The 16780-nt window shown below is 47.7% G+C and overlaps 8 protein-coding genes across 8 annotated transcripts; 2 read left to right on the top strand and 6 right to left on the bottom strand.

The window, feature by feature from the left end:
- Positions 1 to 16: 16 nt before the first annotated feature.
- BGW36DRAFT_425256 (LITAF-like zinc ribbon domain-containing protein) lies at positions 17 to 734 on the bottom strand (the record flags this gene model as incomplete). The annotated part of the gene is made up of 3 exons (XM_046220095.1): positions 17 to 251; positions 322 to 552; positions 610 to 734. 3 exons carry the CDS (start codon positions 732 to 734, stop codon positions 17 to 19), a joined length of 591 nt encoding a protein of 196 aa, XP_046074138.1.
- Positions 735 to 2120: 1386 nt separating this feature from the next.
- On the top strand, positions 2121 to 2935 carry BGW36DRAFT_374121 (uncharacterized protein). Its single transcript, XM_046215645.1, has 3 exons — positions 2121 to 2359; positions 2412 to 2507; positions 2559 to 2935. The coding sequence occupies exons 1-3, from the start codon at positions 2224 to 2226 to the stop codon at positions 2738 to 2740; spliced, it is 414 nt and encodes a 137-aa protein (XP_046074137.1). The 5' UTR covers positions 2121 to 2223; the 3' UTR covers positions 2741 to 2935.
- Positions 2936 to 3464: 529 nt separating this feature from the next.
- BGW36DRAFT_128946 (uncharacterized protein) lies at positions 3465 to 3880 on the bottom strand. The gene has a single exon (XM_046209339.1). It carries the CDS (start codon positions 3792 to 3794, stop codon positions 3516 to 3518), a length of 279 nt encoding a protein of 92 aa, XP_046074136.1. The 5' UTR covers positions 3795 to 3880; the 3' UTR covers positions 3465 to 3515.
- An 87-nt stretch (positions 3881 to 3967) lies between these two features.
- Positions 3968 to 6409, bottom strand: BGW36DRAFT_425254 (uncharacterized protein; the record flags this gene model as incomplete). Its single annotated transcript, XM_046220094.1, has 3 exons — positions 3968 to 4883; positions 5490 to 6153; positions 6226 to 6409. 3 exons carry the CDS (start codon positions 6407 to 6409, stop codon positions 3968 to 3970), a joined length of 1764 nt encoding a protein of 587 aa, XP_046074135.1.
- A 926-nt stretch (positions 6410 to 7335) lies between these two features.
- On the bottom strand, positions 7336 to 9103 carry BGW36DRAFT_374118 (uncharacterized protein). The gene is made up of 3 exons (XM_046215644.1): positions 8415 to 9103; positions 8117 to 8319; positions 7336 to 8060 (listed from the first exon to the last, which is right to left on the bottom strand). The coding sequence occupies exons 1-3, from the start codon at positions 8720 to 8722 to the stop codon at positions 7426 to 7428; spliced, it is 1146 nt and encodes a 381-aa protein (XP_046074134.1). The 5' UTR covers positions 8723 to 9103; the 3' UTR covers positions 7336 to 7425.
- A 336-nt stretch (positions 9104 to 9439) lies between these two features.
- Positions 9440 to 12324, top strand: BGW36DRAFT_292734 (putative mRNA splicing factor RNA helicase; the record flags this gene model as incomplete). Its single annotated transcript, XM_046210929.1, has 3 exons — positions 9440 to 10286; positions 10335 to 11875; positions 11947 to 12324. The coding sequence occupies 3 exons, from the start codon at positions 9440 to 9442 to the stop codon at positions 12322 to 12324; spliced, it is 2766 nt and encodes a 921-aa protein (XP_046074133.1).
- A 30-nt stretch (positions 12325 to 12354) lies between these two features.
- Positions 12355 to 13422, bottom strand: BGW36DRAFT_374114 (DAD/Ost2). The gene is made up of 3 exons (XM_046215643.1): positions 13101 to 13422; positions 12855 to 13015; positions 12355 to 12764 (listed from the first exon to the last, which is right to left on the bottom strand). The coding sequence occupies exons 1-3, from the start codon at positions 13305 to 13307 to the stop codon at positions 12698 to 12700; spliced, it is 435 nt and encodes a 144-aa protein (XP_046074132.1). The 5' UTR covers positions 13308 to 13422; the 3' UTR covers positions 12355 to 12697.
- A 353-nt stretch (positions 13423 to 13775) lies between these two features.
- BGW36DRAFT_425250 (fungal-specific transcription factor domain-containing protein) lies at positions 13776 to 16352 on the bottom strand (the record flags this gene model as incomplete). Its single annotated transcript, XM_046220093.1, has 2 exons — positions 13776 to 15680; positions 15741 to 16352. The coding sequence occupies 2 exons, from the start codon at positions 16350 to 16352 to the stop codon at positions 13776 to 13778; spliced, it is 2517 nt and encodes an 838-aa protein (XP_046074131.1).
- Positions 16353 to 16780: the final 428 nt, after the last annotated feature.

Below are 16780 nucleotides of genomic sequence, written 5' to 3'. Positions count from 1 at the left end.
TAAACTGATATACAGACTATCCTCCTTTCACCGGCACTGGCTGCGCTACCTTTGGCGGCGCAGCTGGATAAGCCGAAGGCACTGAAACAGGCGTCGGCCGCAGCACCTGCACAGGACCCTCATTCGACCGAATCGCCACCTTGGCATTACAATGCGTGCAAAAATGATGAAAATCCTGCGCCCATTTGCAGATATACGGAATACACGCGCCAATAATGCCGCAGAAGATGCAACAGAAGAGTGCGGCGATACTGATACGATACAGTTAGCTTTGAATCTTATTCTTGGCTGATGTTGAGTTGGAGTGAAAGTTAGGGTTACCTTGTTTGAGACGAGTCTTCTTCGTTGACCCTCGTCATCGCCCGGTATTGGCAGAAGGGACAATCGATTAATGCCGGTTGGTCGTTGAGCTTTTCTAATGGCGTCACTTGGGGCACTGGTTGGCCTGGGATGGTCTTGGTTAGTTCATCGGCTGGGGGAGATGTTGCTGCGACGTCTGTTGACGCGGTCTGGATGGCAGCATCAGGAGAGACAAGGGCAATTTTCTCCGATCTGTAATTGTAAAGTAAGTTTCATTCTTTTAATTTTCGCTCGAGCCTTGGAACATACCCTTGGTTGACGGTATGTTGCGGCTCAGTTGCGGCTTCTATGACGGCGATTTCTGGGGCGGATCCCCCAGCAGGAGGATTACTGTATGCCGGAGGAGGACCATCATTCTGGTTGTGCAGCTCCATGATACTGAGTCAGGTAAGTATATTTTGGAGACAAGTAGATGTAAAAGAGACGACAGCAGCTTTCACGGGGCGGCATTCCTTTTTAAATTCCCCAGCATATCCACAAGGCTGGACTCAGCAACATACAACATGTGCATACTATTCTTCGGGCAAGGCCTTTAACGCGCGTACTACCTAAATACAGCGGTAGTACAACCGAATTCTCGAGATTAATGTGGGCAGGGGCAGTGCTCTTGGCCCCTTCAGCTCTGTTTATATCCCCCGGGCCCCCTTTGGTTGCGTTGCCCGCGCCAATCGGAAGGGCTGCATATCCACATTCTGTTGGATTTATGAGTCAGTAGACTGAGCCTCAAGGGTACAGTTTATCCTCCGGTGGTGCACTTAAATATAACTGTATATATAGTTAGCCGCACTGGCATGTCATTGAAATCGCTTTATCTAAAACATCTATCCCTTCATGTAATCTTCATAAATTCTACTTCCACCAAGAGCGTATATAAAGTCTTGAGTTTATTATCCATGTAGATTTCCTTTGAGGGTTAGTCATATTCCTAAAAATCTTTAGATAACCATAAAACACAAAAGAGCACCATTTAGTCCATAATACCAAGGCCCCGCGGCATCATTCTAAGACTTCTTAAGCCATCTTCGATTATTCATACCTCCTCGAGTCGTCATACTTGGCTTCTTGAGGTGCTTTCGCTGCGACGTGGGTCATTTTCCAGTGCTATACCATTCATCGCATAACGATCATGTAATATAGCTTTATAACCACTTTGAACACAAAATAATTAACAGCCAAATATAGTCTCACCAAACGATAAAAATTGATCAAAACAAGGTTAGTTCGTGGTCTTCTACATGCATGAACGAGATTAAAGCCTGGTCCTCGATGAAACTGTTGTCAGGTGTTGTAGTTTCAGGCCAAACAAAGAGCATGAGTCATGCAGCTAAACGCAGTCGATAGTTCTCATTGGTCTGTTTTTGACGCTCGTACTCCTTCCACATGCGCGCATGTCTGATCTTGGCGGCAAACACAAGGCAGACTTTTGCAAACTCCTGTGGCAACAATGGTTGGGTAAATGACAATCAATTAATACTGATAATTGCTAGGCAGTTGATTACAACGGCGCTTAGACCCGAATCATTGGCCCACAAAATCTGATATACTATGCACGCCACATAGCGCCCAAGGAAAATGCATGTTGCTCACTTATGAATATCAAATCTCTGGATGAGAATGAACATGCATGCATGCATCTGGGGATAAATGCAGGTATCACGTCACACAACCCATGGCATGAGTCACAGAAAATGCAGTGCATCTTTATTTAGGTTCCGGTGGCAGTGTAGTTACTCGGTTCTATCGTCGGACCTTATATGTACGTGGGAAATCAGTAGTGATGATTAACAATATTTCAACATTTTACCTGCGTACAGCTTCTACCAAATATTTCCCAGTTAACTAAAGACTACCAACCCATTTAAAATGGATCTTCCACATCTGTTGATATCCAGCTTCAGTTCCACTGGTGCGTTTGACCAGGTTGTGGCCAACAGTTCTACTCTCACGGCACACTGGGGAGATATTTGGTCCCGATTTTCCCAATGGCTTTCACGGCCAGGTAGACAAGAAACTCACACCGGTACTGTGGATCGATAAGCTTACCATGTTAGATGTCCTCGCCATTATTACCGCTTGGTGGATTACCTTCACCGTCGTGATGACTATCATAATGACCCTTGGATTTGGACCCGGTGGAATTATTGCCGGTCTGTCTATTTGAACCACCTGAGTGGTTCCCCAACACTAACAACTACCAGGCTCCATTGCAGCAGGATTTCAGTCCTTTATGTACGGTGGATTCACGCCAGCTGGTGGAATTTTTGCCACTTTGACGAGCATGGCAATGCTGGGCACGTTCATGTTGCCAGTTGTGATCTTCGCGTCAGTGCTTGCAACTGGGGTGGCGGCAGTAGTATGGAAACTCGGAGTGGGGAAATGAGCATTTTTGATCGCAAGATATCTTCTAATAGATAATCTACGAGAAGAACTCAGTCATCCTTTAGGGAGAGGTAACTGCTAGGCTAGGCTGAGTGTAAGGTTGAGGAGAAGACTATTGCGGTCTGCATATGCCAATCGTTTTGAGATCATTTGTCAATGTTTCCGAAAGTATTTTATAGAAGGATGAATTTTCAAGTATCGAATCAAATATTCGTTTGAGTTTCTTTTGGACCGAATTTATTTTTATAAACTCGACATCGGCAAGGCTGAAAGCAAGGATCTGACAAGGCTTACCCTGTTTACTGAGCTGGTGGTAAGAGGGCGTGTTCATGGTTGGCTGCGACTCGACCCAGCTAATGAGCCTCATCGTTCTCTATATATACTATAATATAATTAAAACTTAAGTAGGACTGGGTGCTGATTTTTGGCGTGAAGAATGAGTCTAGATTGATCGTCATTTTATAACCACCCTGTATACACTATTACTACACACCAGCTGAATCTGGATACGGAGGGTCATAAATTTAGGGCAGGCTAGGGGGGGGTGTCTAGGTTGTGCATATATGGCTTATATGGAGTGGTCATAACTGGGCCCTAATCGATCCTGAAGGCCCAGCCCTAACGGCCTTGTCCGCATTAATACGAATTGACGATTACTCCGCATACAGATTATTATTCATCTGAATCTAATAGTATTATTTTGAATTTCATATTCCTTAATTACAGCCTGATGAGTATATATACACAGTACATAGTGTGACATCACACTACAAGGCCTATGACAGAATATTAATGACTTGATCCACCACGGCATTATAACATTCTATAACGCCTAGAGCCTCACAGTCAGTTGCGTTGAGATATTGGGTCCATGCTACTCGCGGACCTGGATGCCAAGAAATATTCTGGTTAGTTATATTTTGTAAAAAAAAACAAAAACTGTACACGGAAAAGTCAGCAGCATCTAACGCAGCTAATATTTGAACGATTAAGTATACACATTTCCCTAAAATTAAAGGTCTGAATGTTAATTTGATGAACTTTCCTATTGCCATCGAAAGAACAGTAAGGACTGGATGGATAAAAATAACAAGGAAGCCATAGAACGTTAAAGCGAAGCTATCAGGTACAGGATACGAAAGTGACGAGGTACAGTCAGTATTAAGGCTAATTGAGTTTGTGAAGGTAGCCTCCACGATAGGTGGTTCTCTCAGACACTGTGAGGCCTCTAGCAAGAACCATGAATAGCCGCATGGATAATATATTTGTCCTTTCTGGGATCATAAGGAATGTAGAACGTGTCCGTCGTCGTGCCTGGTGCCAAGGTATGCGTATTTCCGAACTGTCCGGGCGCAATTTTGCTCGGGTAGTTTTTACCGTAATAAACGTGGGTTTCGGAAAGGCTGAATGGACCGACTGTGTGGTAAGAGACGACGAGGTTGCTTCCAACGTGTTGAATGGTAAACGTTCCAACGTCGGTGGCCTTGGAGATGTCGTTGCCTCCAGCACCCATGTAGAGAGTCCCACTGAGTGGCGCCTGACCTGTGATCACCCAGCCCCAGTTGGAGCCGATTTCGAGTGAGGTGAAAGTGGTGGAATGGTTGGGGACGTAGCCATAGGCAGTGCCGCTGCCGCAAGAGCCGGTCGCTGTGGCGCTAGCAGAGGTTGAGGTTGATGTTTTGGTGTCACACTTGGTAGAGGTACTCGTGGTTGAAGTACTCGTGGTTGAAGTACTTGTGGTGGAAGTACTCGTAGTGGAAGTACTCGTGGTGGAGGTACTTGTCGTGGAAGTACTAGTGGTGGAAGTGCTCGGGGTGGGAGTGCTCGGGGTGGGAGTGCTCGTGGTGGAAGTACTTGTCGTGGAAGTGCTCGGGGTGGGAGTAGTCGTGGCAGAGGTACTCGGGGTGGCCGAACGAGAAGCGGACGGCGTCGTAGTAGCACTTGTTGTTGACTGCGAGCTAGATGAAGACTGGACGCTCGAGCTCGGGGTGGCAGACCTTGAGGGGGAGATGGAGGGACTCCGTGACACAGGGCTTGAAGATGAGTGAGGCTTGGTGGAAACACTTGTTACAGGCTTCGAAGATGAACGACAAGGAGTTGTGGTATGGCTGTGTGTGTGGCTGTGTGTAACAGGTGTTGACGAACTATGCACATGAGAAGACGAACGACATGGGGTTGTGGTATGGCTGCGTGTTGTCCTAGTGTGGCTGCGTGTAACGGGGGTGGACGAACTATGCACATGAGAAGACGAACGACATGGGGTAGTGGTATGGCTACGTGTAGTCGTAGTGTGGCTATGTGTAACAGGCGTCGAAGACGAACGACAAGGGGTTGTAGTATGGCTGTGTGTGTGGCTGTGTGTGACAGGCGTCAACGAACTATGCACATGAGAAGACGAACGACATGGGGTTGTGGTATGACTGTGTGTTGTCCTAGTGTGGCTGCGTGTAACAGGTGTTGACGAGCTATGCACACTAGAAGAAGAACGACATGGGGTTGTAGTATGGCTGTGTGTAGTATGACTGTGTGTGGTATGACTGTGTGTGTGGCTGTGTGTAACAGGTGTTGACGAGCTATGCACACTAGAAGAAGAACGACATGGGGTTGTAGTATGGCTGTGTGTAGTATGACTGTGTGTGGAATGACTGTGTGTGGAATGACTGCGTGTAGAATGACTGTGTGTAGAATGACTGTGTGTAGAATGACTGTGTGTGGTATGGCTGAGAGTAACAGGCGTCGACGAACTATACACACTAGAAGACGATTGACTTGGGGCCGTTGTATGGCTAGTGGTATCAGGCTTCGATGAAGTCTGGGTGCTTGAGACTGAACCAGTGCTCAGCGTGGTCGTGTGTGAGGGTGCACTTGATGTATTGGAAGCAGAAACCTCGGTGCTCACACTTGACGATGCGGTCGATGTGGTCGTTGCCGTGACTGGCGGAGCAGTTGAATGAGATGACGTCGGTGAGGAAGAGGTGGCTGGACAGATATACACGTCCGAAGTCACCGTAACTGTGACTGTAGTCTCCGGATAGGTGTAGGTTCCAGAAGAATAAGAGGACGTGGTCGGATAGACATAGACAGTCGACACGGTTGGAGTGATGGTAGTCGCGCCAATTGTGTAGGTGCCGGCCCCCGGGCAGGTGTAGACAGTTGTACGGATCACGCTGGTGACCGTTCCACCTTCGGTTGCCACACCAGGATATGGCACCGTGATTGTGGAGGGTCCGGAGACAACAGTCGTAGCACCTCCGACGGTGTGAGTTCCTGGCGCCAAGGAGGTGGTGGTTGCAGCCACCACAGTTGTGCTTTCAGACAGAGTAACAGTTGAACCTGGAATGGTGTAGGTTCCTGGAGATGGGAACACAGTCACAACAGGAGTGGGAGCTGCAGCCGAGGGGGAAGTCATAGCTACTTTAATATTGTCAGATTATCAAGTTGTGTCTACGAAGTGCTTAATCGAAAGCGGATGTTGTATCGACTTACCGGCTCCGAGCGTGGTCGTGTAGGTTGTACACACCCAGTTAGTTATAGTTGTGACAATCACAGATGGTGATTCTTCATCAGACCTCGCCGGTAATTGGTGAAACTCATCACGCGCGTGTCGATAGCCATGCAGAAAGGCCATCGAGCTTCCAAGAAGCATGGATGTAAAGAGCGTGGACTTCATATTGAAGATTTTTGACCATTAACTTGATAAAAAGAACGAAATAATCTGCTTCTTGGGTTTCCAGAGAAAATGAAGGCCCGCTAAACGAATGGAGCGGTGTTGGCAATAGGAATGATAACAATGAACGGAAAGGTATAGAGAGAGAAGAGGCTCCAATTCCGGCACAATCGGTTAGGTGACCTGCAGACTTATAGCATCGTAAACCATGATGGGGCTCTAGATCTTGGAACCACTATTATCCGTACACTATGAGAGGTAAGGAGACACGGGCCCGCTCGTGGCAGCGAGTGTTGAAGTCGTCGCCAAAAATTACTATTATTCCTAAGCCTCGGAACCTAAACCTCAGAAGCCCAGTCTTATTCAGTAGCATAGTACGTTAGCATCGACGATTCGCGTCAAATATGCGCCTAAGCTGAGAAAAATGGGTCTAGTCTCAAAACATGGTTCAAGACTCCTAGCACTTAGCCCGTCAAAAGCAGAGCTTGTGTGGCTGAATCAAAGCCAATTAACTCCGGAAAATTCTAGCCAGGTGGAGGTGTTAATTTCCGCAAGATTTACTATGAATGCCTTGTCGCTTATTTACCAACTTCAGACGAATTAACGATTCGGAGGCCTTTGGAGGACCAATCATGAGATTGGGGCATTGCATTTGCTCGGAGTTCGAAAGGTACGGCGAACTTACCCCCTACACAAACGAACCTAGATCCACTATAGTTGTTACTGTCAAGGTATGATACGTCAGTTGAACCACGCAACGTTCCTAAGAGTAACCAGTAATAGTATAGTAATCAACCTTAAAATAATAATAGATTATTAATAAATAAGCTGAAGAGATCTCTTAAAGTATTGTAGGACTTTTGAGGATACAATATCGCCAACTTCGAATTTCTACGATATTATTTAAGCATAGACAGTCTTATGCGATCTCTAATTATGTTGATATATTAAACAAATGGATTGTTTTCGTCCAGAAATTTAACTTTTATGGTATGGTGGTTCTATATAGAACGATAGCTTTAGTCCCTTGGCGAACAAGCCTTCGCTTCTCGAAAAATTCTTGCCAGAATTTTCGGCGACATACACAGGCTATCATGGTCTTCATCTGCAACAGTAGTGCTCTCAAAATGCAGCATGTCTTCGAATCCCGTAAAACATTTTTCGAAATAGCTTTGTCCCGTCTTTCCTATCATTATATCGCTTTCCGCAAAATAAGTCTGTATCTTTAGTTTTTCTGCAGTAGATTCTTTGCCTCTCGTCTTTTCCATGTCAACGAAATCCCGCACAAATTGGGTATAATCATCACATTTCCCCCAAGGAGCTCCTTTCCGCAGACATTGTAGGGCCTCTGCGTTGCCGCCGAGGGTACTCTCCGTGAAAATAAAGCGAGTGGTATATTTGTCTAGTTCAACTTGCACATCTCTAGGCATACCATACTCCTGTTCAATGTATAGCCTTTTCGATTCCGATGCATCGTCATTGGTACTAGACAGGTTGTTTTTAATACTGCTAATAACAGCCCCACTGGATGCCGCGACTGGGCTGGTTAGAAAGAAGCGAGGTATTTGATTCCAGCAACTGAAAGCCTTTGTGGGTATGAACCGGGCAAACTGCATAGCTTTCACCTGTGAGTGTGCAGGGTCAACCCAAGGTGCTGTGGCTTTATCAGTTTGTTGACATTATTGTATTCAAAAGCACTCGCGCACACACCTAGAAATGCAACGTAAGGGTTTTTCGGATCGAGAATGTCCCGGTAGGAAAATATGGTATTGAGTAAGTAAATCGTGCCCGCACTGTGGGCTATGAGAGCGACATGGTTTATCGACAGGTGATCCAAGAGACGTGGCACCAGCTCCATCCAGGTTGCTATTAGCGACTCATTTGGAACAGGCATTGAGCCTCCCATTCCAGGCCTGTAAAACAGTTACCTCCAGATGTCCCTCTGATCATCGACATTACATATATTTCAAGTTGTGAGACAATTTCCGTAAACAAGGTAATAACTCACCGATCGACAATAATAACTCGTACTCCTATTTTCTTTGCAATGGCATGTATATGGACCCCCATATATCGCGATCCAAACATGCCTGCTATATATAAGAAAGTCGGGACATGATCACACGTCGTTTCGGGACGGATCCCGACGTCTGCATAGGTAATTGGAAGCTCCTCATGGTTTGCGGTTCGGGGTATAATAAATCGTTCGTGGAAGTGTCTTTGAGATATATATTCTAGAGCAGTTGTACGTGGAGAGCTTTTGATATTGGGTGGCATCATCTCGGAGGTTGGTTTGTGGTGTGGTTGTGGAAGCATTGAAGGTGCTGATGACGGTTGGTAACAGGCAGACAAATTCTATGGTCCTCTTGGCGCTCTAACGGAAGCCAATCGATACTATTTTTACCTTGATAATCAGGTCAACTCTTAGAATGTTGGTCTAGGATTGATATATTTTATAGATTGTATTTTGCTTGAGTAACTTGATCCAGTAGATGGTTAACCAGCTGACCGATACCAGCTGACCGATACCCGCAGCCGAGCAACTTTTGCGTACTAACGGGATAATTGCTATGAGACCGAAAGCTTTCAATTCGAAAAAAATTCAAAGAGTAATCTGACAGAGATTGGGACTCCAGACATTCACCTGTTTAGAAAGGGTCAGGTGTTGTTGTATAGATCATGTGACCAGTATAGATCGCCACCGTAGATCGTCAAAACATTGATTTCTCGTTTTGTCTCTTTAAGCGATAACATAATGGAGTAAAATAATATATTGTATTGTTTATCTATTATTAATATATCGCACTTAAAGTTTGTTCAAGCCAAATTTTCTTATGTTCTAGTAGGAAGCAGCTGTGAACCACTTCCTATCGCGTTGATGTTTGCACTGTTTGTCTCGAAATATCCCATATCGCGAACATCCTTGCAAAAGCTCCCAACTTCTCCAACCCACTCCACAGTCAACTCTACACGACCTTCGAGGTCACTATATCGGGAGATAGAGCCTGTCAAACGGTTACGCATCCTCTCAATATGGCTCGCGACGATGCCCCTCCCCCCGCCAAGAGGCAAAAAAGCTCCCTGCCTGGTCCCCTCCGCGATGCAAAGCGACAGGAAGTAGACAACTGGGAGACGAACCGAATGCTGACTTCTGGAGTCGCACAACGACGAGAATACACCGGCGACTTTTCCCCCGATGACGATGAAGGAACGCGAGTGCATCTTCTCGTCCACGACCTGCGGCCGCCATTCCTCGACGGACGGACGATATTCACAAAACAGCTAGAGCCGATTTCCGCGGTGCGCGATCCGCAGAGTGATATGGCTGTGTTCAGTCGTAAAGGGAGCAGGGTTGTGCGCGAACGACGGCAGCAGCGTGAACGACAGAAACAAGCACAGGAGGCTACGAATATGGCCGGAACGGCATTGGGTAATCTTATCGGGATAAGGGAGGATGAGGGTGATAGTGCTGTGGCAGCGCCGATTGAGGATGTGTACAAAGGCGGCAATAAGTTTGCGCAGCATCTGAAAAGGAATAAAGGCGGGGCAAGCTCGTTCAGTAAAAGCAAAACATTGCGTGAGCAAAGAGAGTATCTCCCGGCTTTCGCGGTAAGAGAGGATTTGCTTCGAGTGATTCGAGATAATCAGGTGGTTGTTGTTGTGGGTGAGACTGGTTCGGGGAAAACCACCCAGTTGACGCAGTTTCTATATGAGGATGGATATGGGAAATATGGAATGATTGGCTGTACACAGCCTCGTCGAGTTGCAGCCATGAGTGTGGCAAAGCGTGTTAGTGAGGAAATGGATGTTGATTTGGGGGATTTGGTGGGATATGCGATTCGATTCGAAGATTGTACTAGTGATAAGACTGTCATTAAGTGTAAGTTGTCGTCGTTCTTTTACAGTGTTCAAGGCTAACAATCCGCAGATATGACTGATGGTGTCCTTCTAAGAGAGTCTCTGGTTCAGCCAGATCTCGACAAGTATTCTTGCATCATCATGGACGAAGCCCATGAGCGAGCTCTGAATACAGATGTTCTCATGGGCTTGATCAAAAAGGTATTGACCAGGCGAAGAGATTTGAAGTTGATTGTAACATCAGCTACCATGAATTCAGAACGGTTTTCTCGGTTTTTTGGCGGAGCTCCTGAATTCGTCATTCCCGGTCGAACATTTCCGGTTGATATCCAGTTCTCACGCTCTCCGTGTGAAGATTATGTGGACAGTGCTGTCAAGCAGGTCTTAGCCATCCACGTATCACAAGGCCCGGGTGATATATTAGTGTTTATGACCGGACAAGAAGATATCGAAGCAACTTGCGAACTCGTGGAGCAACGGCTGAAAATGCTGAATGACCCGCCCAAGTTAAGTATCCTTCCAATCTACAGTCAAATGCCAGCCGAGCAGCAAGCAAAGATTTTCGAACACGCACCAGCTGGAGTACGAAAAGTCATTGTGGCAACCAACATTGCCGAGACAAGTTTAACTGTGGACGGAATCATGTACGTGGTGGACTCTGGGTTCTCGAAATTGAAAGTGTACAATCCCCGTATGGGTATGGATACACTCCAAATCACACCTATCTCTCAGGCAAACGCTGGTCAACGTGCAGGGCGAGCAGGAAGGACAGGACCGGGAAAAGCGTTCAGGCTCTACACTGAGCAAGCGTTCAAAAACGAATTTTACATTCAGACCATACCCGAGATCCAGCGAACCAGCCTGGCTAATACCGTCCTCTTACTGAAATCCCTTGGAGTCAAAGACCTTCTCGACTTTGATTTCATGGACCCCCCACCGCAAGAAACCATCACCACCTCTCTATTCGAATTATGGTCTCTCGGTGCTCTAGACAACCTAGGCGAACTAACGTCCCTAGGTCGTCGTATGACGCCATTCCCCATGGACCCTTCACTCGCAAAACTCCTCATCACTGCATGCGACGAGTATGCCTGCAGCGAGGAAGTATTAACAATCGTATCCATGCTCTCCGTCCCCAACGTCTTCTTCCGCCCGAAAGAACGACAAGAAGAATCCGACGCCGCTCGCGAGAAATTTTTCGTGCCCGAATCAGACCATCTAACACTCCTGCACGTCTACTCCCAGTGGAAATCCAACGGCTACTCCGACGCCTGGTGCACGCGCCACTTCTTACACTCCAAATCCCTTCGCCGCGCCAAAGAAATCCGCGAGCAGCTCTACGACATCATGACCGTACAAAAGATGAACCTCGTTAGCTGCGGTACCGACTGGGACGTGATCCGCAAATGCATTTGCTCGGGATACTACCATCAAGCAGCAAAAGTCAAAGGAATCGGCGAGTTTATCAATCTTCGCACCAGCGTTACCGTGCAGCTGCATCCGACCAGTGCCCTCTATGGACTTGGCTATGTGCCTGATTATGTAGTCTACCATGAACTCATCTTGACAAGCAAAGAGTACATGTCTACCGTGACCGCAGTCGACCCACACGTAAGTCCCCTCACCATATTTACAACTATCCCCATCCCATCTAACGCAGAAGTTTTTTTCTATTTTTATAGTGGCTCGCCGAACTCGGTGGCGTCTTCTACTCGGTCAAAGAAAAAGGCTACTCTCACCGCGAAAAACGCATTACAGAGCACGAATTCAACCGACGCATGGAAATCGAGACACAAATGGCCGCAGACCGCGAACGCGCGGCAGCAGAGAAAGAGCGCGAAAAGGAGCGCATTGATCCCGCGCGTCGGAAGATGGAAATTGAAGTCGGTAGTGGGTTGGGGAAGCCAGCGCGTTCGGTGGTTAAGAAGCCCGTTATTGTTGGGAATAGGCGAGGTGCAGGGGGGTTGACGGCGTCGTCGTCTGCCAGTTCTGTAAATGGGGGGTCGAGTGTGGTGAAGAAACCGGCGCCAGTGAGGAGGCCTGGTGGGAGGGCTTTTTGATGTGTAAATTAGAACTTATAGAGATACTTTTTGTATTGTACATAATTGGAGACATTACATGTACCATGACACTGTTGTTTGATATATTAGTGTTGAAGAATAGGTACATGTATTGTAACTACGTCATCCCCAGTATTTTCGTTCTTCCACACTTCATTCAATATTCCTTTTTTTCCATCTCGACTCCGAATATCGAACTCACCATCTAAAGTACAAGTATATCAAGACAGGCTAAACACAAACGATTCAACTGCCATCAAAAGCAAAGCCAACCGCAAAAAGAAACCCCACCCCCTAGACCCTATCGAGCCCAGCACATGTACATATATGATTGGGAATTGTGTGGTAGTAAAAAAGTAATCCCATGCACATCTCAATTAATGAAATTGATGCAGAAAAAGTGCAGAATCAGGCTTCCGAATATAAAATCGGCGAATGCTCTACACACAACATCAACACCTCCGTCAACTCATTATTCTGGGAGACATTGTATAAAGAAGAAGAAAGGATTTGTTTTTGTATCAACATACCGCTCGTGCGAAACACCCTGTGTCTCCTCCCCCTCCGTCTTCCCCTTCGCGCTGCTACCGGCGTCTTTCGCCGGCGATGAACTCGTCTGCATCCTCAAACTAGCCGTGAGAACGAATTGGCCGACGGCGGCAGAGAAACCGGAAAGGAAAGCGTTAAAGGGCTGTCCTCATTTGTCATTAGTACTAAGCCGAGCGAGCTGGGAAGGAAAAAAAGGTGAATTGGAGGGGAAAGGTGAATTTGCGTACGTAGTTTCCGGCAACAACACAGTAGACGAATTGAACACCGCCGACGAGAATCAGATACCCCATGAATGCATCGAGCAGGAATGTGCGCTGCGATGTCTGCGCGGTGTAGCGGTACCAGATGTGTTGGATGATTTCTGCGACGGAGGCCTTCGGGGAGAGCGCTGTTGGAGCTGTGGATGAGGATGGGGTGGAGGTTTTTGGTGCCATCTTTTTGGGGTGGATATTCGTTTGAAGGGCTGCGTGATTCAATCGAAGGGTTTGGAGGCGGTTGTTGAGTCGGGTAATGAATGAGTGGTGTGTTAGATGTGGGAGTGTACGGCGGATTGAAGCTGCGTGTCTTCTATCGGGAGCTGCATAATAAGTACGTATTAATATTAATTGCGGAGACCCGCCGCCAAGAAACCGTCGATCAGACTCGATCTAGATAGGAGATACACAAAGCCAGCCACAGCCCGAGATTTATCATTATTATTTTTATTTTGTAAGTATAGGATATGGTAAAAATACATGAGAAAGAGTAGAAAAAAATATGAAATTTCTGCGCACACTACTCATCCAACGCCAGCCGCGCTAAACTTGAGCTCCATCTATGGTCATTGTCATTGTTATGTACAGAGGGTGACTCGTCCCTCACCAAAGCAAAACAAAGCACAGCACAGCACACCTGTATGCTGATCATATAAAGTCCATTTGCATACTCTCAATAATACGCTGATTATTGCCCTGCGCGAGATCATGCTGAAAGTCTCGCATAACGTCATCGAATTGGTCCCAATTCAGCGGCATTTCGAAAGCATTGCCCCCGGTCTGAGAAGCTGGTGTTGGGATGGTAGGATCAAATAGAGCATCTGCGAAATTGCTGGTTGGCGCGGGATCGTAAGACATTACGTCGGGCATGGATACGTTTGGTATGGCTGGGACCATCGAATATGCTGGGAGCACGTCGTTGAGTAAGTCGGGCATGCCCTTGTTAAGGTCAAGGCTGAACCCGGCCATGGGAGATGTCGGTAATTCGATTTGGTTGGGAAAGGGGGTGCTGAAGGTTGGACTGGAGGTTGAGACCAAAGAAGGGGTTTCTTGCTGCGAGCCGGGCATGGGCGGAGGAGGGTTCATGTTCATAATGCCAGATGCAGCGGTGGGTAGAATTGGTGGCATCTGTGACTGCATTGTCGCAGGAGTAGAGCCATACTTGTTGCGCAATTCTTCAAGCTGTCTTTTACGGAAGTCGGTGGCCTTTTTCATAAGCCTCGACAGAGGGCGCCAAAGTAACCCTTTCTTGGTTGTCGGTTGTCGCTCCCAGTCCTTAAACACTGAATTGACTGCCATCCAGGCACGATCTACTCCTGGACACAGCGGACGTACACATAATTCCGCGAGCACAAATGCAACCGCATGCCATTGAGTATAAGAACTGAAAAGCCAGCTCCATTTGGTTGTATTCTCGTTGGTCTCGAGAAGGCGAGAAAACTCAATCACTTCAATCGAGGTGAGAAGGATTTTATTTCGAGCCTCATTCGATAGACATCGTCCTTCGGGTTTAGATAGCGGGTGGTGGACAATCAGCCATAGCTTCGCCACAATCAATCGGGCGATTGTCGCACAGGCCCATTGGAGAGGGATCTGCATATCGCAATGCTTAATATATCTGTCGTTCAGCCTTTGGTGCAGTTTCTCAATCAGACTTTCTCGTTCTTCGACTGTTGATGGGACGGATTGAAGTCCGGGTGGTATGTACGTCAGACGACGATAAGCCAGAGTCACTTCACAACGAATGAGGGCGAATGTCATATCAGTGCATTCAACCTTCTCCGGGGGAGACGTCTTGGAATCTGGACTGATATCGTCGTCATTAATGTTGAGGGGAAGTCGGGTATCATACATCATATCGTTGATCATAGGATCGGTGCCGTGATCCTCGGCGGCTCGAACATCAAGAATACATATATGCCACCAGAGCCGACGGCGCATCTCGGTTTCAAAAGGGCTCAGACCAAAATGGGTACCATCTCTATGCAGACCTAAACCGGATGCAAGGCGCAAAATAACAGCCGACAAAGTCCACACAAACCTCGAGTCATCTTGTCGGCGAATACACGAAAGAAACACTACGGCGGCCTGAAGCAGAGTTATGTTTTGAGAATTAAGCAGATTTGCCTTGGCCATGCCCTGCTCGGTGGCAAATCGGAAGCGACTGATTGTTGCGTCGCGTTCCTCTCCCAGCTCTGACAAGCATTGATCTGGAGTCATACTGATAACGGCAGCCAGATACACTGAGAATGCTAGGGCCTCGGTGTTTTTATCCAAAGAATCAAGGTTAGTGGCGGCGTCGATGATGATATTCCGAATTGAAGGCTTGTGCACTATTGTCAAAAGCGGGGCGATATGTTGCTCATACGTCTTCCACAGAACAAAGGCTTGCGTTGGAGTAGGATGATAGTTGCGCAAGCTATGTGCGAGCGAACTATACCCGAAAATAAAAGCATCATGGCTGCGGGTGCCCGACTGAACCGAGTCGCCTGGCGATGGGAAATCTTCCTCATCGTCACTAGAATGATCCAGGATATCTTGCAACTCTTCGATCTAAATATCGCGACACAATCAGCTCGCCGCGCCCATCAACCGCCGAAGGATGCTACTCACCTGATCACCTAAAGTCGCCCAAAAGCGATTACTCACATATCGACTTTTCGTATCATCAATAACCAGTCTACCAAGCTCCTCGGTCCCCCGAAGTTTAGGCTGGAAGTTTTTGGGGTCTGATTCGTCCATGTCGAGATTATTTGCAGTGCTGACACCTCCAAGAGGCGACGTTGTTTGCAGCTGAGTTGGCTTTGCGCCAGAAAGAACCTGCTCGAGAGTCGACGTCCCCCCCAGGCTCTCCACGACACCTTCCAGCCTCCTCAGCCGCGACAGAAGCTCGGCGTCAGGGGGGCGCCTCGGCTTGCGCGGCGCGCGTCCAGGGCCTGGAAAGATGCATTCTATGCCTGCCTTGACGCAATTTGAGCATGGCTCTCGTTTATTGCATCGTACTTTGCGCCGTCGACAGGTCACACAACTGCGCGGGTTCAGGCGGGAGTCGGTCGCAGGTGTTGGTTGCGCGTTTGGCCCTAGTGGTGACCTAGCTGCATTGCTCGGTTGCACACGGGCAGAAGAAGCAGATGTCCCTGCTGGTAAAGGAGATGTTTGATCGGGTGATGTTGTGTTTGGTGTCACGGCAGCAGCGCCACCAGGGCTGTCGTTGCTGGAAGACATGACACCCCAACGCTGTCGGTCGCTTCCGAGATATGTAGGTAGGCCCGCGATCCTCGCTTTGGGGGCAGAGGTCGGTGGCCAAACGAATTATGGGCCAGTAGCGAGTTGCGACGGTATCTTTTGCGAGCGCGAACAGGAATTCCGAGTGAATAGTGACAGGAGATGAGAGGTTTTCAGGTCGCAAGCAGAGTGATGGATTTCCAACAAAGCACGGCGAGACCACACGGGGGCTTCGAGGCAGTGGGGTAGCAACCCACTTAGATTCTGGAAAACCAGCCTTAAATCCGACTTATCACTAGGCCTGGCCAGTCTCTGCTTTACGTCCGGCGTTTGCCCTCAATCACCGCCTGATTCTCCAGGAGGGCAATTCTCGTATCCAACGCAGCCCTGTTATCAGCCATCCGAACAAACAGGGTTCATTTCACGCA

The sequence above is a fragment of the Talaromyces proteolyticus genome (assembly GCF_021365285.1).
Source record: "Talaromyces proteolyticus strain PMI_201 chromosome Unknown BGW36scaffold_4, whole genome shotgun sequence".
In the NCBI taxonomy this organism is placed as follows: Eukaryota; Fungi; Ascomycota; class Eurotiomycetes; order Eurotiales; family Trichocomaceae; genus Talaromyces; species Talaromyces proteolyticus.
The sequence above is the reverse complement of the archived record's forward strand: the minus strand, read 5'-3'. Positions and strand labels throughout refer to the sequence as shown.